This window comes from Colobus angolensis, unplaced genomic scaffold (assembly GCF_000951035.1).
Source record: "Colobus angolensis palliatus isolate OR3802 unplaced genomic scaffold, Cang.pa_1.0 Scaffold148, whole genome shotgun sequence".
In the NCBI taxonomy this organism is placed as follows: Eukaryota; Metazoa; Chordata; class Mammalia; order Primates; family Cercopithecidae; genus Colobus; species Colobus angolensis.
The window spans coordinates 2,478,652-2,506,086 of NW_012114577.1; the positions used below are offsets into that span (position 1 = coordinate 2,478,652).

Genomic DNA, 27,435 nt, shown 5'->3' on the forward strand with positions numbered 1-27,435 from the left:
TCTCTTAGAAGGTTTGCAAATAAAAGTCACATAATTTCACAACTCATCTTTGGTCACGTGTAATGGTCAAACTTTTGTTTTAAAATCTAAATATGTTCTCAATTTCCTTTTTATAGTATCTGTCTTAATAAGCAAATTCAATAACTGAGTTTAAATATGAAGAAAATAATTATGAAATGAGTCTTTCTAAAAAGTAAGCATTTTTGAAAAATTATTTTTTGTGTCCATTAGGGTTATCCAAAGTTTACTACAAGGAGGCAAAGGAAGAATACATCATTCGACCAAAAACGAAACTGATGAATAACTCTGGATGAATAAAGTGGTCAGGACTAAAAGACACCACACAGGTACAATGAGTGAGCAGGTCCATAACGCTAGAGGAGGTTGTTCTGTGTAGGTCTTTATCAAGTCGGATAATCTTAAGATATTATCTGTCTAACAGTGAGGTCAGCCACTATTTATCTTCTAACAGTATACACTTTTCTTTGTATTCCTCTAAAACTGGCCAGACTACATTTCCTAATTATTGCTGTAAAACACGTAAGGCTTTTCAAAGCTTGTATTTCCACAGGCATGATTCTGCTGTACCAAAATTATTTTTGACAACTAAACTCTAATTCATATTTGATATTTTTCTTTCCCTCTATCAAATCTGTCACAAAATTCAGAATATTTTCCCTTCAAAGAGTTTTCATGTCAGACTTATGGTTTAAAATGACATTTAAATGGCAGTCTCTGGGTAGGCAGGCTCCCTTGATTCCCCATTAAAATACAAATCTCAAAAATCTATGTGGACACGTGAAGAGAATGAAAGGACAAGCCACAGACTGGGAGAAAATATTTGCAAAACACATATCTGATAAAGGACTGGTATCCAAAGTATTCAAAGAACTTTTAAAGCCTCACCATAAGAAAACAAACAAACTAATTTAAAAATTTGCACAAGAACTGGACACCTCCCCCAAAGAAGGCATACAGATGGTAAACAGCATATACAAAATGTTCAGTATCATCTATGTTTAGGGAATTGGGAATTAAAACAGTAAGACACCCCTATACAGCTATTGGAGTGGCTAAAATCCAGAACACTGACAAACCAAATGCTAAGAGGATGTGGGGCAGTAAGAACTCTTATTCTTTGCTGGTGGGAATGCAAACTAGTACAATTCTAAAGAGAGCTTGGCAGTTTCTCATAACACTAAACAGAATTTTATCACTCAATCTGGCAACTGTGCTCCTTGGTATTTACCCAAATAAGATGAAAAGTTATGTCCACACAAAAACCTGCACAAAGATGTTTACAGTTTTACTCACAACTGCCAAAACCTGGAAGCAACCAAGGTGTCCCTTAGTAGGTGAATGGATAAATAAACGGTAGTCCATCCAGATAATGAAGTCTTAGTCAGCACTAAAAAAAATGAGCTTTCAAGCCATGAAAACACAGGAAGGAACCTTAAATGCATATTACTAAGTAGAAGAGCCAATCTGAAAAGGCTATGTCCTGTATGAGTCCAACTATGTGGCATTATGGAAAAGACAAAACTACAGACAGTAAAAAGATCAGCTGCCAAGGTTTGGGGAAAAGGAGGGATGAACAGGCAGAGCACAGAGAATTTTTGGGGGCAGTGAGACTATTGTGTATGATATGTCTGTCAAAGCCCATGGAATGTACAATGTGAAGAGTGAACCCTAATGTGAACTATGACCTTTAGTTAATAATAGTAATCAATATGGGGGTCATCAATTGTAACAAATGACCCACATTGATACAAAATGTTAACAATAGGGGAAACTGTATGTAGGGATGGGGAGAGTGGTGTGGGAGTATGTGGAAACTCTCTGCACTTTTTTTTTTTTACATTATTACTTTATTTTTAAAATATATTGAAACAGGGTCTCGCTATGTTACCGAGGCTGGTCTCAAATTCCTGAGCTCAAGTGATCTGGCCTACTGGGCCTCCCAAAGTGCTGGGATTATAGGCATGAGCCACCATGCCTGGTCGGAACTCTCTGCACTTTGTTTAATTTTTCTGGAAACCAAACACTGTTTCAAAAAATAAAGTCTATTAATTAAAAAACTATTTAGAGTGAGCTACATAAAAAAAGCCATTTCTACAGGTTTAAAATGACTGAATATCAATGACTTTACATAATAACTAGGTATTTAGATAATGAGAACACTATGTATAAAAGTTATAGGATACAGTCGAATCTACACTAAAATATATATACATATATGTAAGTGCTTTCCAAAAAAAAGAACTGAAATCTGGATTCAGCTATAAACAACCAACTAGAAGCTTCCTGAGGGTAGTCAACACGTTTCTCTCACTGACCACCGTATTCCCAACACTCCACACGGTGCGTGGCCTGTGGGAGATGTGCAATACATAGTTCTCAACAAATGACCCCAAGACATCAGGAGACAGGCATAAACAACCAACTAGAAGCTTCCTGAGGGTAGTCAACACGTTTCTCTCACTGACCACCGTATTCCCAACACTCCACACAGTGCGTGGCCTGTGGGAGATGTGCAATACATAGTTCTCAACAAATGACCCCAAGACATCAGGAGACAGGCAAAACAAACCAAAGGAGAGTCAAAGATGAAAACAGACACCGATGCATCACAGAACCGAAAAATCAAGGGGAACAGACAAAGAAATCTAACAGCTGGTTCCTTAAAAACAAATAAACAATACAACAGGCAAATGCCTCATTTCTTAAACCAGGGCAAAAAGACATTATTAGTAACAGTAGATATTTACATTTAATACGGGCTAAAGGCAGCCTAAAGCATTTTTACACAAATTTTCTCTTTTAAACCTCACAACTCATACCATACAACAAAATAAATTCCAGCCGGATTACAGTGCACAATTTTAAAGCTATGCCTATTAGCTGCAGTGAATAGGCTTTATTTGAATACCTGAACAAACAAAATTGGACATCTGACCAAACAAAAATAAAACAAATTTTAAACATACTGTTAGTTTTTTTAGGTGTGATAAGGGCTTATTTTTAAGCCCTTTAAACTCCTTATCTTTTAGCAGTACATACTCAAATACTTATAGATGAAAAATAAGATTTGATAGGATTTGATTCAAAATAACTGGGAGAGGAAGGGAGAGTAGGAGGTCCGGGTCAAAGAAGATGGGTCAGTTGGGTGCGGTGGCTCACGCCTGTAATCCCAGCACTTTGGGAGGCCAAGGCAGGCAGATCACAAGGTCAGAGTTTGAGACCAGCCTGGCCAACATGGTGAAACTCCATCTCTACTAAAAATGCAAAAATTAGCTGGACATGGTGGCGGGTGCCTATAATCCCAGCTACTTGGGAGGCTGAGGCAAGAGAATCGTTTGAACCTGGGAGGCAGAGGCTGCAGTGAGCCGAGATCACGCCATTGCACTCCAGCCTGGGCAACAGGGCGAGACTCTGTCTCAGAAAAAAAAAAAAAGACCATAGATGGTGGGTGATGGGTACATGAGAGTTCATTATATTCTTCTAAGAATTTTTAAAATTTTTCAGAGTAAAAAGCTACCAGGAAAAAACTAAACAAAATCAAAAATCAAAATGAAACTGAAAAGATGCCCGAACTTACAAACTATAAGAGAATTATAAATTATAACTACATTGAAATGCCCTTTCCCGTCCTTTTTTTTATAGTTACACTGAAATGCCCTTTCCCATCCTTTTTTACCAATCTGGGAAAATGCCTTTTTTCCCAGATTGGTAAAAAATCCTGCTTCACAACAGGCACTATCATACCCTGTGAAATTCCTGCAACCCTATGGTAGGCCCCAAAGATACTGAGGTCCTAACCCTGAAACCTGTGAATATTACCTTATGCAGCAAAAGGAGCTTTGCAGATTAAGTATTCTGAGATGGGGACATTATGCTGGATTATTTGAGGGGGTCCAATGTAATCCTAAGTGTCCTTATAAAAGGAAGGCAGAGGCAGATTTGGCCACAGAAACAGAAGAGAAGAATGTGATATGAAGATGAAGCGGAGATCGCGAGACGCCAGGCTGCTGGTTCTGAAGATGGAGAAAGGACCATGAGCCGGGAAATGCAAGCAATACAGCTCCAGAAGATGAGGAAACAGACTCGCCCCTACAAGGAAGCACAGGCCAGCCAGAATCTTAATTGCAGACCGGTGAAACGGATTCCAGACTTCTGGCCTCCAGAACTGTAAGGCAATAAATGTATGTTATTTTAAGCCACCAGGCTGGTGGTAATTTATTACAGCAGCCATAGGAAACTATGGACGGAAACTGGGCAGTCCCCCGAAAGATTACAGTCACCCAACCTCTGACCACTGATCCCAGTTCTAGGACTCCATTCTGCAGATGTACCTGCCAACTATTCATTTATTGTGGCATTGTCTGTAAAAGCCACAAGACTGGACAACTCAACAGTTTGGCAATGGAAGAAGTTGAATAAACAATGGTACAACCACCAGATGGAGTACTATGCAAGCTTTACTTTACAAAATACTATGCAAGCTTTACTTTACAAAAAAGACTAAGAAGGATCTTTGCCTACGGAGATAAAGAAATCACCATGAATACATATTTTAATGAAAACTTGCCAGGTAGTAAGCAGAGTCTATATCAAAAACACCTTTGTTTAGGGATGGGGTGGAGTAGGATAAGGATCAAGGCAGGATAGAAGAGCAAAACAATAATAGTTTTAATCTTCAAATCACGTAAATTCATTACCCATTCAGTGAGCAAAGCTAAATTTTTTAAAAAGGAACTAAAAAAAAAAAAAATTATTTGCAATGGGTATAACAACTTGTCAATACCCTTTTATTTGTTTTTTTGTTTGTTTTTTGAGACAGTCAAAATCCCAAAACAAAATGGGGAAAGGACAATAATAGACAATTCACAAAAGAAATACTACAAAGACATGAAAAAATGTTTTAAAAAACTGTCATCAGAATAATGCAAATAAAGTCACCAAATGCTGTGTTTCATCTACCAAAGTGGCAAAGAATTTAACATGCTGATACATTTGGTATTGTATCACTGTAGATAAAGTGGATGTCCACTGTCATACTTTGAAACCTCTCTCAATCTATATCTCTGTCGTGCACGCCGGAGTGCAGTGGCACAACCTCAGCTCACTGCAACCTCCGCCTCCCGGGTTCAAGCAATTCTCCTGTCTCAGCCTCCCAGGCAGCTGGGACTACAGGCATGCAGCGCCATGCCCGGATAATTTTTGTATTTTTACTAGAGACGGGGTTTTGCCATGCTGGCCAGGATGGTCTCTAACTCCTGGCCTCAAGTGATCTGCCCACCTCAGCCTCCCAAAGTGCTAGGATCACAGACATGAGCCTCTACATCCAGCCCAATGTTATTTATAAAAGCAAAAACTTTGAAACAAAGTCCAAGAAAAGGAACTAATTCAATAAATTTTACAAGATATAATCAAATGAATTTTTACTACATCTTGAAAAATTATTTAGCAACATGTTAAAATGCTCCTATGTGAATACAAAAAAAAAAAAGTAAAACAGTTCAATCTATATTAAGAAAGATTGTATGTATCATTGTAAATACACATATACTTATCTATAATGAGAAAGTAAGAGAATACATATATTCATAGGGAAAAAGAATTAAAAAGTAAACAAAAAATATGAATTTAGTTTGATGGTAGGCATTACAGATCATTTCTATTTTCTTTATATGGTTCTACATTTTTGAAATTCCATATAATTAGATGCATCAAGAAAATAAAACTCCATTTTTTAAAGGCCACAATTTGCCCCTTCTTCATTTCTCAAAAACGATATAACCCAGAGGGGACAACGATCAGAACTGAACCGCATACATACCAAATAAGCACTGAATTCAGTCATATAAACTAAATCCCGTGGTTTACAAAAAGAGGGAGGAAGCTGGCCCTGAAGAGTCCTGAGGAAAAGGGTGGCATAGTAAGAGGCCTGGAGGCCAGGGACTCAACATCAACAAGACATCATCACAAGGGGCTTCGCATGAGGAGGGTCTGAGCTGGAGCCCCAGCAGGGCATGGAGAAGAGGAAAGATGTTTACGAGACAGGAGAGTTTCATGATGAATTGGATGCAAAAAGTCAGAACAAACTCAGAATTACCAAAACGTTAAGGACTGGACAACGGAGGGGAGGAAGGAGCCATTCAATGACAGAAAAAAGAGAAAGAGGAGTTTGTGTCACTTACTGTGTTTGAGTCTAACATCGTCATTATTCCTAATGCATCTCATCCAGAGTTGAGATCTGCCCACTAGCAAGTAAAGATTTTCTTCTAAATAGGTCTATCTCTACTGCAAACATTTTCCTCTCTCCCACCTCTCCATAAGCATCTTAGCAGAATTAGTTAAGTCCACTCAAAGCAAATATACAATATTTCAAAGTCTCTGTTGACAGATAACAAAGCAATCATTATATTTTATATAAATGGTTACTCAGAAATTCATTAAGAAAATCATTGTTTACAGTTTTCAAAGACTTTATTAAATTATCTTCAATCTCACCTCTGTCCACAATGAAGTTCCTCGTCCTAAGGACTCCTCTTGTCTCAGAGACATGAGAAAAGTTGAGACATCAGAAAGTGACACTTTCTCCTGGGCAGGGCAGGAAAGGTTTTAAAAATTACTCATATTAAAATGTTTAACTGAATAAACAAAAACCACTGTGGAGGCAACCAATTAATACTATTTAAAGTAGGTTATCATTAGCTAAATCAAAAGAAAGCAAGTATCATTAGCTAAATCAAAAGAAAGCAAATAAGAAAATATTATTCCACTTTTAACATAAAGATACCATGTTAACTTAAAATTGACGTTACTATCTTAAAGATGGTCACAATCTTGAAAAAAAAAAAAAAACACCATTCCATAAGAAGAAATTACTTTCAATCAAAATGTGAGGCCAGGCGCAGCGGCTGACGCTTGTAATCCCAGCACACTGGGAGCCCAAGGCGGGTGGATCACCTGAGGTCAGGAGTTCCAGACCAGCCGGGCCAACATGGCAAAACCCCATCTCTACAAAAATGCAAAAGATTAGCCAGGCATGGTGGCAGGTGCCCTGTAATCCCAGCTACTTGGGAGGTTGAGGCAGGAGAATCACTTGAACCTGGGAGGCGGAGGTTGCAGTGAGCTAAGAATGCACCACTGCACTCTAGTCTGCGAGACAAGAGCAAAACTCTGCCTCAGAAAAAATAAAGTGATTATTTTCAATGCCATAAAAATGACCCCGACTAAGAAAACCACCTAGGTCTTTCATTCCCTTAAGGTTGTGCATCTTGAATGAAGATACCTTGCTCTATCTAGGCCAGGCATTGGCAAAAACTACTCATGGCCTGTTTTGTAAATAGTTTTGTTGGAACATAGCCAACGCCTGTTTATTTAGTTCAGAAGTTTCAACACAGATCATAAAGCCAGCTGCAAAGCTTAAAAAATGTTTGCTACCTGGCACTGCACAGAAAGAGTTTGCTGACCCCTGTAGTAAGCAATGTTTATTGACGCTTTGTAAAAAGCACAGAATATTCACCATATACATTCCTTGAATGTCGATACAGGGGAAGATGAGGGGAAAAGTATAAAAGGAACGAGGTATAAGCTCCAAGAATCCTCTCCCAGTGGGCCACCCAGGACACGCTTAGCTCCCCCAACAACAAGCTGTGACAACACAGTGAAAGTCTGTCTACCAGGGAAGCTCAATAGAGACTCAGTGCCTCAGGCTTTTACAGGGACGTGGTCATGCAGGTAACTTTTGCCTCATACATACTGAAATTCCAGATTCCCAGAAAGAAAGCAGGTTTTCAGCATAAACCACAATGAACAAACACTTTAGATACAATAAGCCACTCTTAGCAGTTAGGATAGTGTAAATCCTCCCAAAATGCAAGGTCCCATTGCCAGCCAAGGGCCAACCTTACAAGCAGGCCTTTCTAATGGTAGTATCATAGGTCTGCTATGTTAACTCATTTCTGCACAACCACTCACTAAGAAAGACTTGTAAATGGAAGTAACAAAAGAGAAACTTACCACATCTAGCAAATTCATAGCTGTTTGAAGAAGGTAGCATTGGGCTGCCCCTCTTAGGAGAATCTGATGTGTGATCATAGTGCAATGAATAACATCCCTGACATTGAAACACAAAAAATGCAGTTCCGTATTCCCAAGGACAATTCTGATAATTTGTGATTATCAACAAGTTGATTTATAACATCTACAATTTCTAATGCAGAAAGTCAGCAGAATTTCAAAGCTGTTATTTCCCATTATGGCCTCTATTAGAGCTCAATTTTACTATGAAACAAGTCTCTTTTAAAAATAAGACTAGGCCGGGCGCGGTGGCTCAAGCCTGTAATCCCAGCACTTTGGGAGGCCGAGACGGGCGGATCATGAGGTCAGGAGATCGAGACCATCCTGGCTAACACGGTGAAACCCCGTCTCTACTAAAAATACAAAAAAAAACTAGCCGGGCGAGGTGGCGGGCGCCTGTAGTCCCAGCTACTCGGGAGGCTGAGGCAGGAGAATGGCATAAACCCAGGAGGCGGAGCTTGCAGTGAGCTGAGATCTGGCCACTGCACTCCAGTCTGGGCGACAGAGTGAGACTCCGCCTCAAAAAAAAAAATAAAATAAAAAATAAAAAATAAAAAAAAAATAAGACTACAGGCCAGGCGTAGTGGCTCACACCTGTAATCCCAGCACTTTGAGAGGCTGAGACAAGCAGGTCACCTGAGGCCAGGAGTTTGAGACCAGCCTGGCCAACATGGTGAAACCCCGTCTCTACTATGGCGCACACCTGTAATCCCAGCTACTTAGGAGGCGAAGGCACGAGAATCACTTGAATCCAGAAGGCAGAGATTGCAGTGAGCCGAGATAGCGCCACTGCACTCCAACCTGGGTGACAGAGCGAGACTCCAACACAAAAAAAACAAAAAAAACTATAAATGAAGATACTTTTAAAGAAGTTTATATTTACTGAAATACCTTTTTTTCATCTCCTCCAATTCCTTTTTACCAACATTTTTGAAATACTTTCTATTAAATATTATTGTTTGATATTTTATCTTTAGTTTTCTACCTACAAATGTAATTTAAAAAAAAAAAAAACTTACTGGCCTTATTTAAAGAGGTCAAAATTCAACAGCATATATCATCAGTACACATTTAAACTAGTAATTTGTAAAACAAAGTAAGTTCAACTATATGAATAATGTATTTTTTAAATTTTTTTCTTATGTAAAATTAAGAGCTCAAACATCCCAATGCCAATATTAACTATTTCCATTTACTGTCAATTAAAGCAAAGGCAAAAATATATACATTGATGGAAAGTCATGGCAAATAACCGTACAAGTACATATCCAGAGTAAATTACCTGAGAGCAAGAAGCCCATCTATACCCAGGGCCTTATATTTTGGGACATTTGCCAAAGCCTTAGATAGAAATAAAATGGGAACAGCACACCAATGCCTACTTGTCATCTTCCGAATAAACTTCAATAGGAAGTTACCTGAAAGAAAAAGTTTTAAATTATCATTGTTGCCAATAAGCACATGAAAAGAAGCTCAATACCATTAGGTATTAGGGAAACACAAGTGAAAACCACAGTGACGCTGCACTTCCCACACACTAGGATGGTTATAATCTAAAGGACAGACAATAATCAGAGTTGGGAGGATGTGGAGAACCCAGAACCCCACACAATGCTGGAGGGAATGTAAAACGGTGCAGCCACTGTGGAAAACAGTATGGCAGTTCCTCCAAAACTTAAACAGACCAACCACATGATCCGGCAATTCTACTTCTAGGTATATATCCAAGAGAACTGAAAATTCTACTTCTAGGTATATATCCAAGAGAACTTGTACATGAACATTCATAACAGCATTACTCAGACAGTCAAAAGTGAAAACAATCCTAATGTCTACCAATGAAATGAATGAACAAAATGTGAAATATCTATACAGTGAAGTATTATTCAGCTACAAAAAGGAATGCAATGCTGATACATGCCACAACATGGATAAACCTTGAAAACACTATGCTAAGTGAAAGAAGCCAGACATAAAAAGCCACGTATTGTATGATTCCACTGATATGAAATGTTGAGAATATGCAAATCTATAAAGACAAAGAGGATTCGTGGCTGTCAGGAGCTACGGGTAGAGGAGAATGAGAAGTGACTATTTCTATGCCTGGGGTTTCTTTTTGAGGGTGATCAAAATATTCAGGAATTAGACAGTGGTAATGGTTGTACAACTTTGTGAATACACTAAACACCACTGAATCAAATGGTTTAAAAGGGTGAATTCTATCTCAATAAAGCCATTGTAAAAGAAAGTTAATTTAATTTCATTTCTATTTTAGTAACATAAGTATTCTACTATACTATAGGGATTCTGATACCCATGGAGCTATATTTTTTTTTAAAGGTAATTTTTTCTTTTCTTTTCTTTTTTGAGACAGAGTCTCACTCTGCTGCCCAGGCTGGAGTGCAGTCACTCGATCTTGGCTCATTGTAACCTCCGCCTCCCGGGATCAAGCAATTCTCCTGCCTCAGCCTCCCAAGTAGCTGGGATTACAGGCATGTGCCACCACGCCCAGCTAATTTTTGTATTTGTAGTGGAGATGGGGATTGGCCATGTTGGCCAGCTGGTCTCAAACTCCTGATCTCAGGTGATCTGCCCACCTCAGCCTCCCAAAGTACTGAGATTACAGGCGTGAGCCACCACACCTGGCTGGTAAAAGATAAATTGTTTATGATTAGAAGCCATTCTTCAATTTGAGATGTTAAGGAAAAACAGGATAGGAAGTATTGATGGTTAGTGGCCTCTAGTATCTGCAAACAGTAACATCTTTCTCATAGGCTGTTTCTTGACTACTTTGGATTTAATTACTATCATTTATATTTCCATTTTGAGATACAAAGGGATAGTGCTTCATTCTGTCCTCTCTGCTAATGTGTGATTTGTTAAGGACCCTCAGCTCATGAAGTTAGTGAAAATGTCTGTTTTCTCACATAGTTGTAGAATGACTTTTAAGAAATCCTCAGAAGCTCCTAAAAGGACATTATGTGTATTTTCTATCTTTTGAAATACCTAGTATGAAAGACATTCCGAATATACAGAAGATATTCACTGGAAACATGACTGAAAAATGACTAAGTAACTGTGAATGAAAGTTTTAATTGCTCTTTTTGAACTCCTGGCCTCAATTTTTCTTTCTTCCATTTGCACTAATTAAATCCAGTAAATCTCATCTTTTGCCTAACACTTCACTCATGACACTGGGAAGATGGCAATGGCCAAGTTTCCATTTCGCACTGACTCAACACATTTACCAAGCATCTGTGATATGCCTGGTCCTGGACCACAAACACCCGGCTCTCAAATTCTGGGAAGCCCTGACCGACATCATTTCACTCACATGTGCTACTGACATGTGAGGCAGCAACGTGGCTGACAAATTCATCCCCATGTGGCTGCAGCCCAGATGCTTAATTAAACTCCTGAAATCTACCAAACTAATGAATGACTCTAGGCTGGGTGTGGTGGCTCACCCCGTAATCCCAGCACTTTGGGAGGCCGAGGCGGGCGGATCACAAGGTCAAAAGATCGAGACCATATTGGCCAATATGGTGAAACCCTGTCTCTACTAAGAATACAAAAATTAGCTGGCTGTGGTGGCGCACGCCTGTAGTCCCAGCTACTCGGGAGGCTGAGGCAGGAGAATCGCTCGAACCCAGGAGGCAGAGGTTGCAATGAGCTGAGATCACGCCACCGCACTCCAGCCTAACAACAGAGCAAGATCCATCTCAAAAAAAAAAAAAAAGAGAGAATGACTCTAATAGTTATCTTCCCCATCTTCCCCATTAACTCATTTTTTTAAAGAAAAAGTAATCAAAACAATCAATTTTCTATAAATTTAAAGTCATGATATACAGACCGTATTTTCCCTTTTTTCTGACGTTTGAATAGACATTACCATTGGCCATCTGGTCATCCTATTTGCCAGATTAAATACAAAAGAAAAAAATATGTATTTCATACCTAGGCTCACTTTATAAATCACAAAGGTGGGAGTAACACAAGGAGTCACAAAGCAGAGTAGGTCCTGCTGCTGCTCAGCAAACAAAAATCACACTGCTTTTGTGCTCTGCTTTCCCACCTACCTCATTACAATGAACCTGAAGAATGGGGATGGCTCTAGGACAAGGTCTTACATAAAACAAATGTTTTTTTGTTTTGTTTTGTTTTGTTTTTGAGACAGTCTTGCTCTGTCACCCAGGCTAGAGTACAGTGGCACAATCTCGACTCACTGCAACCACTGCCTCCTGAGTTCAAGTGATTCTCCTGCCTCAGCCTCCCAAGTAGCTGGGACTACAGGTACACACCATCATGCCCGGATAATTTTTGTATTTTTAGAAGAGACGGAGTTTCGCTGTGTTGGCCAGGTTGGTCTCAAACTCCTGATCTCAGGTGATCTGAGTGCCTCGGCCTCCCAAAGTGCTGGGATTCCAGGCGGGAGCCATTGCACCTGGCTTATTTTTTCTTTCTTATCTTCCTAAGTTAATATCTATAAAGGGACAACTTGCCACAATGAGTATTCTGTTTACTACTTTTTCCTAAAACCAGGTTCCCCATTTCTTGAATATATTTTACTAATTCTTGAAACTGAATAGTAGACAATTAGAAGACGGCTAAATTGCAGCACACCTTCTAAAATTACCTCCATGCTACTCATGCCAATACTGGTAATATGTCATACAAAATGACTAAAGTGTGAACTCAAAAAAGATACTGTATAATTCTGAGAAAATATGCACATCCTGGAAAAGGAAACCATTTTGAAAATATTTATTATAATAGTTGATGGTGCTTATAACCAATTTGCTAAAAAAAAAATATATAAGCTAATGCATTATAAAAAAACTCTTTATTGATACATACTCTTTATGTCTCCTGGAAGAAGAGAAATATACGTGACTAAAAACTTCTGTAATTTCAGTCCCAATGGAGAACAGCTTCCTATCGGCTGGCCTGGGGACCTACAAACAGAGACGGGGGGGGGAAACAAATATTTAACATTTATTTACAAGTGATTACACTGAAACTAGCCTAAATGGACCATGGCCCAAAAGTCTTTCAACAATAAAACAATCAAACAGTCTTATTTTTCTAAACCTGCATTTCATTTTTCAGTAAAATTCTGAGAATCCTTCTGATTATAGAAACATCAGGACCTTGTAGGAAAATGGACGTGAGATAATAACCTACTATACTGAGGATTTCCTTTTTGTGACACTTTCCCTTCCACATATATAAATCTTGCTAAATAGTATCATAAAAAATAAGAGCCTGAAATGATAATTTTAAATTATATTTTATTGTTCCCTACATGTAATCCAATGACTTTAAATCTTTACGTCTAAAATAAAAGAAGTAACATTCATAACAAAGACATATATTAGTAATAAATTACTTTTGCAAGAGCATCTAATTGTTAACATCTACTAAAGTCACATTTTTTCTGCTATATGTTTCTTCCAGGAACATTATCTGTTAATTGAACACATTAGAGTGCTAGAAAACTGAAGGCATTTCATAGTAAATGTGTTTGTCAACTCTTAGAAAACACCAAGATCTTTCCATTGGTTTTACTGCTCTCCAGCTGTCTAATTGCTACAGAAAACTATTCAATAGTAATGAGCTATTTGAAAACTAAAAATAATTGGCAAATCAAGTGTTGCTATGCTCTTTCAATATTATTAAACAGGACTAAATATTAATATAATGTGGCACAGACTAATTAAAAATGTTTCAAGAAATTGGCTGGTGGGGGGATGTAGCTCTGTTTCAAGACGCAACTATAAATTTAGTTAATATTAGAAAGATAACAATTTCAAGAGCAGAGGAGATTTTTGAAGATGAGAATTCAAGAGTCATAAATGATGCTCAAAAAAATGAGGCTAAGGTACAATCCTGACAAACTTCTCACTGTCAACCTTTTCAAAACATAACTGTGGCCTATAAGTAGAGACAGGATGAATAACAGCAGCCACTGCTAGATATGGAAAGGAAAAGTTAGAATGAACCCTGCAGTACTGAACTGAAATTGGACGTCCTGGTGTGAATTCATGGTTCTTAATGTGGATGGATGGATGGACGCACAGACAGGCATTGGAAAAGATATAAATAAGTAAGTCTGGTCAGCAGACAAAGCTAAGAAAGATGCACACACAGGGAGATGCAACGATCAAGCAAATGCAGTAAAATATTAACATTTGGGGAATATGGATGAAAGGGAAATGAGAATTCTTTGGATTATTCTCAAGACTGTTCTGTAAGTGTGAAACTAAGTTAAAAGAAAAAGGAAAATAAGTTTAAAGCGTTGGTTAGCCAAAGTCATTACAACTTCCAAGAGGGCAGAAAGCAGCAGTAGGGAGAAGACAGTAAGCTACAGAAGACAGTTTCCAACAGCCCAAGAAAAGAGGAGCTCAAGGCAGAAAAAAGGAAACAAGAAAAAAGAAAGGGGAAACACTTGGTGCAAATCAGAATGCAAGAATAACAAACAGGAAAAGGACCAGACGATAAGAAAAACTTGACTGTCTACTCAGAAACACACCGTATGTGCCAAATGCATTAAACAATCTGGTCAGGTCTCCTAACATGAAAATGTATCAAATACATCATAACATAATGTCTCTTTACCTGCTATACAAAGAGCTCTCTGAAAGTGCATCCATTAATGGTCCAATAATAAACTAAAAAAAAAGACACATAATTGAAACTTAGTTGTAAATGCAATTTTGAAGTCAGCTTCCCTGACTGAACATCCTACACAGGCTTACAGAAGACCTGCTATAAGCAAAGCTGATCTCTTATGCTGCAGGCTAAATTTACTGATGGTCCTGGAGGGGAAGCTTAATTCTACCAGAAAAACCAAGTAAGTACAGAATTTTCCCACCTGATTAAAATGTATGCCATACTAAGAAGAGAGTTCATGTGTTGGGTCAAGAAAGAAGGAAGGAATCCAAAGAAGAAACATATGCTAGAAAATAAAGGTAATGACAGAAAAACCAAAAAGATACTCAAGAGAAAACTTAAGCCCCTATGCCTAGAGGATAAAGAGGAAAAAATTATACTCAAAAATTACTATTAGATACTGGTCAGAAAAGCAAGCTTACATGAAGTACCCAAATAATAGAATGTAGAAACATGATGCATATCAATACACCATAGCACATATTAGAACAATTAGAAAAAACTGACTTAGGCTGGGTGTGGCGGCTCACACCTGTAATCCTAGCACTTTGGGAGGCTGAGGCAGGTGGATCCCTTGAGGCCAGGAGTTTGAGACCAGCCTGGCCAACATGGCAGAACCCTGTCTCTACTAAAAATACAAAAATTAGCCAGGTGTGGTGGGGGTGCTGGTAGTCCCAGGTACTCGGGAGGCTGAGGCATAAGAATCCCTTAAATCCAGGAGGCAGAGGTTGCAGTGAGTCAAGATCACATCACTGCACTCCAGCCTGGGCAACAGAGTGAGACTCTGTCTCAAAAAAAAAAAAAAAAAAAAAAAAAAAAAAAAAATTGTATCACTATCTGAGAAATAAATTCAATCATTCTTTAAAAAAAAAAAAAAAAAAAAGCAGCAGCAGCAGCCAGGCACAATGGTTCACACCTGTAATCCCAGCATTTTGGGAGGCCAAGGCAGGTGGATCACTTGAGGTCAGGAGTTCGATACCAGCTTAGCCAACATGGCAGAACCCTGTCTCTACTAAAAATACAAAAATTAGCCAGGTGTGGTGGTGCCCACCTGTAATCCCAGCTACTCAGGAGGCTGAGGCAGGAGGATCACTTGAACCTGGGAAGCAGAGGCTGCAGTGAGCCGAGATGACGCCACTGCACTCCAGCCTGGGCGACAGGCGTGAGACTCCATCTCAAAAAAAGAAAAGAAAAGAAAAAAACCTATTGAAAGAAAAAGAAGAAAAAAATTGACTTCTGTCACCTCTAAATGAGAGGCAGATTACCTAAGGAAGTCATCATGGGACTCATATGGCACCGTAATATAAAACTTAAAATCACAGCTCTAACTCCCACTGTCTCTGCCTTGTGTAGTTCCTGACAAATGGAAGTATAGATTCTAATAAATATTGCTCAGAAGGCAATCTCTATTTCATATTGTAGACAACAGCAATTCATTGAGTCAGAACTGGAGAAGTAGCATCACTAAACGAGTAACAGTCATCAGTGGCTCAGAACCGTGAGAACAGCATCACCTGATAGCTTCTATACCAGTTTTCATATGGTGAAAACTTGACTTATGCTTACGATTCTTGACTTACGCTGTTCTGAATACTGATAATATAGAACTACTTTTTCACAATGGTAATAATGCAGGCAGTTCTACCTTTTGGCTTGTTGAGAAACAACATAAGCTTTTTTCCAAATAGGAAAGCTGGGTTTAGAGAAATATGATTTGTTGGATGCAAATCAACAAAATGTTACTTGCTGATATAGAACCCCAGTGTATTTTTACCTGTCACCTTTCAACAATGGGAGGAAGGAAGGGGATAGGCTGTCATTACCTCAGAAAATTCTGGTGAAAATGGAAGAATCTTTGTTTCATACAGCTCCAAAAAATGGATAACACCTTCTTTGGTCAGGATTTTGTTTTCACTTTCAAACATTCTTTTATAAATACACATATGCCAGGATGAGTGAAAGAGCCAACATCCTGTGGAAATAAACATCTAATGTTGACATCTGCTTCTGTCTTTGTTTCACCATCAAGACTACATACTCGTAAATAAATACATGTACAGACAAACACAATTGACTTCATTATAACACTACAAAAAAGTTTTTGTTACTGTTTTTTGAGAGACAGGTTCTCACTGTGTCACCCAGACTGCAGTGCAGTTGCAAAATTCTAGCTCACTGCAACCTCAAACTCCAGGGTTCAAGCGATCCTCCTGCCTCAGCTTCCGGAGCAGTTTCCTAGTAGGACTACAGGTACGCAACACCATGACCAAACAATTTTTAAAATATTTTTTAGAAACGTGGTCTCAGAATGTTCCCCAGGCTGGTCTTGAACTCCTGAGTTCAAGTGATCCTCCATCCTTGGCCTGCCAAAGCACTGGGATTACAGGTAGGAGCCACTGCACCCAGCCTGTTTTTAGTCACATATGAGTATGTTAACCAAAATAATTTTGGTATTCAGTATTCCGTATTCAGGCAGCTTCATTTTGAAAAACTGTAAATGGGCCAGGCACGGTGGCTCGTGCCTGTAATCCCAGCACTTTGGGAGGTCAAGGCAGGTGGATCACATGAGGCCAGGAGTTCGAGACCAGCTTGGCCAACATGACAAAACTCCATCTCTACTAAAAACACAGAAATCAGCCGGGTATGGTGGTACATGCCTGTAATCCCAGCTACTGGGGCGGGGGGGTGGTTAGGGGCTGAGACACGAGACTCGCTTGAACCCTTGAACTTGGGAGGCAGAGGTTTGAAAAAATAAGAAAGACTGTAAATAAATGCTGTAACTGCTACAGTGTACAAAGATTAAATGTTACCCCATGCATGCAGGTTGGAACTTCAGATTTGGAATAGTTTCAACTAATTCTTCTCTTATCCCACTTCAATCCATTTTTCACACAGAAATATGAAATTGTCACGCCTCTGCTTAAAATCCTTCAACATCTCCTCAATGTTCTTAGAATAAAGTCCAAACAAGGCATGAACTGACCCTGACTGCCACTCCAACCTCATCCCCCGCTCCATACACCAACTCTGCTACAGCCTCACTGGTCCTTCTGTTTTGCCTCCTATAGCTGCTCCCATCTCAGGGTTTGTGCCCCAGGTGGTGCCTCCTCAGCCTGGACTCTTAGCTTAGATGTCATCATAAGACAGGCCTTCCCTGACTACCCCACTCACCCATTAGTCCATTTCATCAGCTCCTTGTCTGTTCCCCTCATATACCTTACAATCAAACTATTTTTTCATGGAAAACACAAAAGTCAGGTGAAAAATACCACATCACTCTCACCATTTTACCCCCAGTAATTACTAGGTTGGTGCAAAAGTCGTTGCGGTTTTTGCCATAAAAAAATGACAAAAACCGCAATGACTTTCGCACCAACCTAATAGCATGTACTGGACACTAAGTAAATATTTATTCAGTAAATATATAAATGAGTGAGCAAATAAAAAACATGGAATAAATATCTTAGAGATATTTTTCTAACTCTTTTGAAATATCTTTTAATTATATTAGAGAAAAATACTCAGCATTTTTAACTCACGACATTCTATAAATAAATTAATCGATTATTTGTAATTTACACCAAGACGCCTGTTCAACTCTTTGGCAAAGGTAATTTTTCAAAATCAGTCACTGCTATTTGATTTGGTTTGCCAAGAGCTGTGGGCAAAATGTGGTAATAAGAGCATCGTTTTAATGGTAAATGCCTAAGTGAAGTCACAAGATTCAATTAAATTCTAGCCCCAGGTGCAACTACAGATGCTTATGGTCTGTGAAAAAATCCCAGTGTATCAGAAAACAACTACAGCAATCAGCTGAATAAAGCTCAATTCCTAAGGGGTCAAACTATTAAAGTTGTAATTATCTAGAGTAGGCACTAAAAACCATTTACCCAGGTTAATTCTCATGTGTAAACACAATAATGTCGCATTTTATCATTCACATGAACACAGGCCAAAACACTATTGGGCTGCATTTAGCTATTTCATTAATCTAAACTTAATTTTATTAAGATACATTTAGGAAGCCCCAGCTTCACTGTGTATCTCCTAAAAAGCTCTCATAATATAGTGATCAAGGGCTTATAAACAATATTTGAAATTATATCCCGGAATTTTCTCCTCCTAAGAAGTACAAGATACAGAACTATAACTGAAAACTTAAGAAAATTAACTCTAACAAACACTGGAAAAGATATACTAAGTGAATAAGAATGGGAAGCAGTTAAAAAGATATATTCATACCAAAGAGCGATTATTGGCCAGGCGCCGTGGCTCACGCCTGTAATCCCAGCACTTTGCGAGGCCGAGGCAGGTGGATCACCTGAGCTTGGGAGTTTGAGACCAGCCTGGCTGACATGGCGCAACCCCATCTCTACTAAAAATACAAAAATTAGCCATGTGTGGTGGCGCATGCCTGTAATCTCAGCTGCTCGGGAGGCTGAGGCAAAAAAATTGCTTGCACCTGGGAGGCAGAGGTTGCAGTGAGCCGAGATCATCCCACTGCACTCCAGCCTGGGCAACAGAGCAAGACTCCACATCTCAAAAAAAAAAGAGCAATTATTAAAACCACAGACTATGTCATCATTGAAACCCTATCAACAAGTCCTTATCTTCTAAAGAAATGTGCTAAAATATTCACAGATAAAATGATAGGACATCTAGGGATTTGCTTCAAAACCATTTAGTGAGAAGGGCGCAGGAAAGGCTACATAGGATAGACTAAGCAAGGCTGGCCATGAAAGGATCATTATTAAAGAGAGTGGTAGGTGTGTCACACACACTCTTCTCCTTCTATAAATGTTTGAAATTTTCCATCATCAACAGTTTAAAAAGTTAACCATATCTCTAAATTATAGAAAATTCTGTGGCTATTTTAAATTGTGGTTTTTTTTTTTTTTTTTTTTTTTGAGACAGAGTCTTGCTCTGTCGCCAGGCTGGAGTGCAGTGGTGCTATCTCGGCTCACTGCAACCTCCGCCTCCTAGATTCAAGTGATTCTCCTGCCTCAGCCTCTCGAGTAGCTGGGATTACAGGCACACACCACCATGCCCGGCTAATTTTTGTATTTTTAGTAGAAACGGAGTTTCACTACATTGGCCAGGCTGGTCTTGAACTCCTGACCAGGAGTTCAGTGATCCTCCCACCTCTGCCTCCCAAAGTGCTGGGATTACAGGCATGAGCCACCATGCCAAGCCCAAAATTGTGTTCTTAAAGACGATTCAAGGATATGAGTAGATGGATATAGTTATTATGCTAAGTGAGATAAACATGAACAACATGATCCAGGTATGTATCTGGAATGGTAACAGCTGTTACCTCTTGGTGTCAGCATTACAAGATATACACTTTTATAGTTTTTCAAAATTCTCTACAATGAACAGGAGTTAGTTATAAAATCGGGGGAAAACCATAAATATTATTAAAAAAATAAAAGTAATCGTTACCATTTTCCTCTGACACCGCATATTCAAATAGATTGTTTAGCTTTGGTAAAACTGGCTTTATAACATGTATCTAAAAATAAGAGCAAAAAAATCATATGAAATGAAAATGTATCTTGAAAAATATCAGGCAATTTTCATCTCTTTATTTAACAGCAGCTCTTCTTATAAAACATATGTAGAAAGAGGCTGATTTATCCAGTTTTTCAAACAATAGTATGATTCAGGTATGTAAGACTGAGTATGGCAAAGCTAATGAATATAACCACATTATAGCTACATTAAAGTCTGCCATTTATATAGTGATCATCATAAATCATGTCATAGAATTCTCAACTGTCCTGGGAGACAGGTAGAACTGCCAATACTAAGATATTGCAAAGAGAAAAAAAAAAACTGAAATGTCTTCTCCGTTACTCAAGTTGTTCATGGCAGCACACACTTAGAAGGGCCAATTCGGAGTTCCATGTTCTTAATACCATGTAGCCAAAGTTGCTGACACGTTTGTTCGAGAATTTACATATCCTTCAAAATACGGATAAATTTGGGTTTCTAAATAATGGGGGTTTTATGGATCTACTGATTAAAGAAAACCATAAAAGTTAATTTGAATTTAGAAATGCTTTTTCTTTATTCCTCCTCCTTGCATCTATATACATTTAGCACATATAAGTAATTATTTACTTAAAGTCCACAAACAAGATTTGGTGCACATTTGGACTGACACCTCGTAATGACTCCACAGATGGCCGGCACCTCTGTGGTCCCTAACTTGCAGAATGGAAACCATGGTTCTCAAACCCATGAGTTCCCAGAACAGCAGCATACGTATCACTTGGGAACTTGTAAAAAACTCAAAGTCCTGGCCAGGTGCGGTGGCTCACACCTGTAATCCCAGCACTTTGGGAGGCCAAGGTGGGTGGATTACTTGAGGTCAGGAGTTCGAGACCAGCCTGGCCAACACGGTGAAATCCCGTCTCTAATAAAAATACAAAAATTACCCAGTGTCGTGGCTGTAGTCCCAGCTATTTGGGAGGCCGAGGCAGAAGAATCACTTGAACCCAGGAGGCGGATGTTGCAGTGAGCTGAGATCATGCGACTGCACCCCAGCCTGGGTGAGAGAGCAAAACTCTGTCTCAAAAAAAAAAAAAACTCAAAGTCCCAGGCCCCACCCCGACCTACTGAACCAGAAAGTCTGAGGATAGGGCATGGCAAGTTATACCTTGTAACAAGCCATTTGGGTGATACTGATAGTGATAAATGTTAAAGTTTTAGAATGGCAAGGGAAGATCAAATTTTTGAATAATTTAGGTCAACTGAAAGTATTCTTTAACTTACTGAAACAAGTTACACTCTAAGTCGCATTTATGCCAGAAAACAAAGTATACTTGGATTCTATCATTACCAGCTCTATCTGAGTTGGTCTTTTTGTATTGCTTTTAATGAATGTTTTTAAAAAAGAAAAATTGTTATCTACTGTAGGATTTGCTAAAATAGAAAAACACTTACCTGATTCCCTTCTAAAGTCTCCATAATTAAAATATAATTTTCCCAAAACTTTAGAAGTTCATCTTTTTTCTTCTCAGACCACCAAAACAGACTTGGGCCTGATATGGTTTAAAAAAGAAAATTAGTTCTTCCTTTTGCAAATTTCGTAAGTTTCTCAATGACAGCAGTTCTTAAGATAATACTACTATTACCAAATATATTCTCTAATAATGGAGGTGCCCCTGTATCAGAGCCTGGATAGGGAGGGGGCTTGGGAATCTGAGGGAGTTTTTTTTTTTTAACACTAGGATTACTGTTTTGGAGTTCTGGGTAAAAATGGCAGATTTGCACATATAAACTCTACTTTCTCTCCCTAAGAATCTCACTATAACAGTAAAGGATTTTTCAAGGGCAAAACCCCAAAAGAATGGAGGACACAGGTGGCAGACAACAGCAGTAAAATACAGAATGTGAAAATCAGATGAAAACCAAGTTGACTCAAGTCATGAGAATTTTAAGTTGAGGGAAAGCCAGGAAACAATTTGATTTACACTGCAAAATCCCCCTGAACCAAAAGAAGTGACTGCAAAAGTTACTTCTGGTAAGTGGAGTGAAAAGTGAGGCTAAACTAAAGAGCATGTGTTCAGTGTTTAAGAAACAGTCACATCCCCAGGCCCCTTTCCTATGCCCTAAACAGCAAAAAGACTAGAACTGCTTTTCTGGAGAAGGTAAAATAGTGGGTCTCCAAATTGGGAGGCGCAGGACACAGCAGACATTAGTCTTACTGACAAAGGGGATTCAGCGAACATGTGTACACCCCGGGTGCTGAGACTCCTTTCTACCTGTCCCCTCAGGTCCCAGAATACTGGCCAGGCCCTCACTATGCATCAGAAAACCAAAGATGTTCTCTGCAGAATCTGGCCAGCCCAGGAGAAAAGATTTGAAAATACATCCGAGATTCCCTAGTGAAATGGCTTGGCCAAACCACCTTATGGTGAAGTTCAGTCAACAGCACCACTCATGGGTTTAGAGCTTTAAACCCAATTTTGATTTCTTATCCTTAAACATAAACAGGGATCTAAAATCATCAGACAGTTGGGGAAACCTCTACACTAAAGATCAAGACCAAAACAAATGGAGGAGGAGGAGGAAACTGGAGAAAAAAAAAAAAAAGAAAACTTTTAAAAAAGCTTTCAGTAATATCTTAAGAAGACAGTACTGTTATAAGAACAGGATATTATTAAAAAGCGGACATTCTGACCAGGCATGGTGGCTCATGCCTGTAATCCCAACACTTTGGGAGGCTGAGGCAGGAGGATTGCTTGAGACCAGGAGCTTGAGAACAGCCTGGTACAACATAGCAAGACCCTGTTTCTATAAGGAAATTTAAAAAATTATCAGGGCATGGTGGTACACACCTATCATCTCCACTTCTCTGGAGGCTGAGATGAAAGGATCACTTGAGCCCAGGATTTTGAAGTTATAGTGAGCTATAATCACGCCACCGCACCCTAGCCTGGGCAAGAGCGAGGATTTGTCTCAAAAAAAAAAAAAAAAAAAAAAGTCAATCCAAAATCACAGAAAATCCTTAGGAGAGAAAAGATGCTTTCAAGAAAGTCCAGTAAGTTCAGTATCTAAAACAAAGAAAACAGAAAGGGACGAAATTATCCACAAAATATTCTAGAAAATTTCCCAGAACCGAAGAACATGATTTCCAGATTGCATAGGAAGTCCAGCAAGTGCCCAGCACAAGGATGAAAATAGACACCTATCAAACCTGTGAAATTTCAGAATGCTAGAGCCACTGATCCTACATACTTCCATAGAGAAAAACAGTTCCTGTATAAACAAACAGGATTCAGAATGGCTTCAGATTTCTCAACAGAGGAAGCTCTAGCTTCTGGGACAATAGATACCTTTAAAATTTTGCATGGAAATATCTTCCAGGCTCGAATTCTACCCTCAGTCAAAAAATCAATGAAATGTGAGGACAAAATAAAGGCATTTAGACATGTATGGTTTCAGCTGCTGATTAGGATATAGAAAACCATAGGAGATCGTTATTGTCATACAAAGAGGAAAGGCTGAAAAGTCTACAAAATCCTAAACTGTTGTGCGGTGGGTCGGGGGAGCATCAGAGCTGAGGTCACAATGCAACCAGGTGGTCTGAATTCCAAAAGGAAGGAAGCCGCTCCAAGAATGGAAAGGCCACACAAACTGTTCTACCTCTGGCACAGGAGGAAGACATGGTCACCCAAAAAGCAGTTTTAAAAATGGCATTTTGACAAGTTTTTAAAGACCAAGGTGGTTTAGCCTGACAGCTTGCTGAAGGAGTCCACATCCATTTACCAGCAATTTTCTTCAAGCCTGCCCTGGTGCTCTCAAGAAAGACGGTGGCCAGGGCAGGAGATCCCCAGAGTAGGCACCTAGGGCAGCAGGACTAACTACAGAGGCCCAGCCATGCCCTGCAGGAGTACAAGATGGTGATCAACTGCCAAAACGTGCCTGCCCCTCTGGATCCTTCTCCGACAGGAGGTCAAAGCTGTCTGCCCCTGTGGAGGGGTAGGAAACCCTCCCACACTTTCACCCTTGTCCCTGACTTCATACCAGGCAAAAGTTGGCTGCCTCTAGGGCAGGAACAGAAAACCTGCTTCCTTCACCCTGCACTGACATTAGATGAATGCATCTTATGCTGTGGAAGGGGAAGAAAATCCCCTACTGCCAGATATCCTGCACTGATAAAAAGCTGGTCTGCAGCTGCTGCAGGAGTGCAGGACACTACACCCAAGACCTACCACAGACACGTGCAGGGTGCAGCTGCCACAGGTGAGGGCCAGGAAACTAAACCCACCCCTAAGTAGGTGGCAATGATTATTGCCACTGGAGAGGGAGCAGAGACAGCGAAAGAGCAGGAATGCTGATGCTCAGACACATGGGGCCTAATACAAGGCTGCAGTGGAAGAAATGAAAAGCCCCTGTCTCATCTCTTGCACCAAGGAACAAGCATCAGCAGTCTACCCGAGGGATGGACAAAGCCTTGGCTGAAGACCTCCAACTGTGGCACAGGCCTCCCAGGCTGGAGAAAAACCTGTTGGGATTCCAGGCTTCAGCTAAGCAAGTAGCCACAAAATCCACCTGGGAAAAGTTTGTAAAGTACACTGAAAACAAATATAGCAACCAACGCCAAACCCAGTTCAACTACAAACTAGACTAACTCAATGCCACAAAGTAAGGGTGCCTATCCCTAGGCAGAAATATTTACTTCCATCTCTACTGTTATTACAGTAAGACATAAAAAAAAGCGACTCCATAGCCAAACACTACAACAGAAAACAAAGCCAAACTTGGATGGTCCGGGTATCAAACCTGCAGGTAACTATAATATGCTAAAAGATCTCATGGAAAAGGTAAACAATATGCATAAACAGATGAGCAGATGGGGATTTTCAGGAGAGAAACGCCAGAAGTGTCAAATGGAAATGAGAGAAAAACATGATGGCAGACATAAAGGAGCATTTGATGGAATTATCAGACAAACAAGACTTCAAAAAAATCCTATTTCAGGAAACTGCTAGAGAACGCACTGCGCTGACACAAGTGAGTAAAGCAAAAAAGAGGAAGATAGGAACTACAGGAAATGAGATCCAACAGCGCACCCAGGTGAAGGGAATCCCAGGGTAAGCGTGAGGTCTGTGCACCAAGCACAGGGAGAAACCTGCCACATCTGGGCATGTAAGGGGACTCTGAGAGAAGCTTCTTTAGGAAAACGTATAAAACCTCTGATGATCTGATTTTGTAGAGGAAAGATTTAGTCAACTGGTTAAGAATTTAAGAAGGAATCCGTGGTAAGTATAGAAAGAACCAAACACATTTTAAAACATCAAAATTACATGAAAAACTTGCAGGAAGAGAAAAATGATCAGTTTCCTACATAGATCACCTGTGAGCAGCATTTACAGTCATAACCGTATAAATGCTGAACATGCATTTAACCAAAATTTTAATTGTGACAATATATTTTCTTATATAACTGAGATACATTATGTCAAGACATAGGGGTAAATCCCAAAATATTTCGTTAGAAGAGGCCACAGGATTTGCTTTCTTTAACAGAGGAAATGGGAGTTGCAGGAAGCATGGAAACACCATTGCTCATCCTTAAAACTGCAAAATAACTGGCTGGACGCAGCAGCTCACGCCTGTGATCCCAGCACTTTGGGAGGCCGAGGCGGGCGAATCTCGAGGTCAGGAGATCTAGACCATCCTGGCTACCATGGTGAACCCCCGTCCCTACTAAAAATACAAAAATTAGCCGGGCATGGTGGCGGATGCCTGTAATCCCAGCTACTCGGGAGGCTGAGGCAGGAGAACCACGTGAACCCAGGAGGCAGAGGTTGCAGAGAGCCGAGATCGTGCCACTGCACTCCAGCCCGGGCGACAGTGCGAGACTCTGTCTAAAAGAAACAAAAATAATAAAATAAATAAATTATTAATAAATAACAAAATTAGTCGGGCATGGTGGCGCATGCCTGTAATCCCAGCTACTCGGGAGGCTGAGGCAGGAGAATCACTTGAATCCAGGAGGCAGAGGTTGCAGAGAGCCGAGATCGTGCCATTGCATTCCAGCGTGGGTGACAAGAGTAAAACTCCATCAAAAAAAAAAAAAAAAAATGCAAAATAACTGACTCATACAAATAAATGAATGTTTAACTTTTGATGATTTTTAAAATGTTTTCCAGTGAAAACTCTCAGGGATGATCACATCCATCTAATGTTTTAACATTACTTGAAAATATAACCTCACAACTTCAGCCAAACAAAAATCCTTTACCTGTAATAAATGGTCAGCTACCGTTGAAAAAGCAGAAATATTCTATGGAGACAATTTTGAGTCGATCTACTTTGCAGTTTGATAGTTTAAACGCAAATGTAACATGACTGAAGTCAAACCAATCAACAGTAACATATCAACTTGAAGGGAGGCCTTGCTGTTTCATTACTCTTGCACATAGCAGGGAGCACAGCTCAGAAAGTTAAAAAATAAAATCTGGTTCATTCCATTAAACGAATGGCAAAAATACACTCAAAAGGTCGACTTAAGAAACATGTTTAACAAATACTAGTAAATCCTATTCCTAATTACCAGGGGAAACTTCAAAAGAGTGTGACGGCCTCTAGGACGCTTAATTCTAACACTCAAGACTCAATCCACTGGTCAGTACAGATAAATAATAAATTTTTCTTTCAACTTGATAGGTATCAACCGTTCCTATTGGGATCAATCTACCACGATATAGTGCAGATTTGGGTCTGTAAAATCTTGCACGGGCTTCATCATCTTCCTAAACTATTCCATGGGTGCTGTATTCCACCTGCTCTGGGTCAGAACGTTCCCAACTGCAGTGATTTGTGACTTCAAAGAACACCCTCCAGAGGGGGTTCCAAAGGTTTTCAGGCTTTAGGGGAACAACCCGGAATAACCAAATTCTGCATGGATCGGACTGACGACCCCGATAAGCTAGTTTTCAGAAGCATGAAGGCTCCCCTCCGGGGCAGCCAAGTAGGTAGCACTGGGCTGGGAGTCAAAGAGGCAGGTACCGTTTCCTTCCTGGGGCCCGCAGGTGCAGTCGGTCCCCAGCTCCGCCGACACCTCTACCGCCCTCTGCAGTAGGTAGCGCGCTCGCTTGCGCGTCAGGGCGTCCGCCTGGCCCAGCCCCGCCTGCACGGTCCTCCAAAAGCGCCAGCAGC

The 27,435-nt window shown here is 39.8% G+C and overlaps 1 protein-coding gene across 1 annotated transcript in view; it reads right to left on the minus strand.

Annotated features, from left to right (window-relative positions):
• TARBP1 (TAR (HIV-1) RNA binding protein 1) overlaps positions 1-27,430 on the minus strand; it is a gene marked incomplete at its 5' end in the record, with an annotated part of 84,520 nt that extends 57,090 nt beyond the window's left edge. The window contains 9 exons of the mRNA XM_011935753.1: positions 6,514-6,603; positions 8,029-8,125; positions 9,371-9,506; positions 12,946-13,043; positions 14,707-14,759; positions 16,584-16,732; positions 20,203-20,272; positions 21,709-21,806; positions 27,286-27,430. Of these exons, the coding sequence (XP_011791143.1) occupies positions 6,514-6,603; positions 8,029-8,125; positions 9,371-9,506; positions 12,946-13,043; positions 14,707-14,759; positions 16,584-16,732; positions 20,203-20,272; positions 21,709-21,806; positions 27,286-27,430 (936 nt within the window). The remainder of the gene's footprint in view (positions 1-6,513; positions 6,604-8,028; positions 8,126-9,370; positions 9,507-12,945; positions 13,044-14,706; positions 14,760-16,583; positions 16,733-20,202; positions 20,273-21,708; positions 21,807-27,285) is intronic.
• Positions 27,431-27,435: the final 5 nt, after the last annotated feature.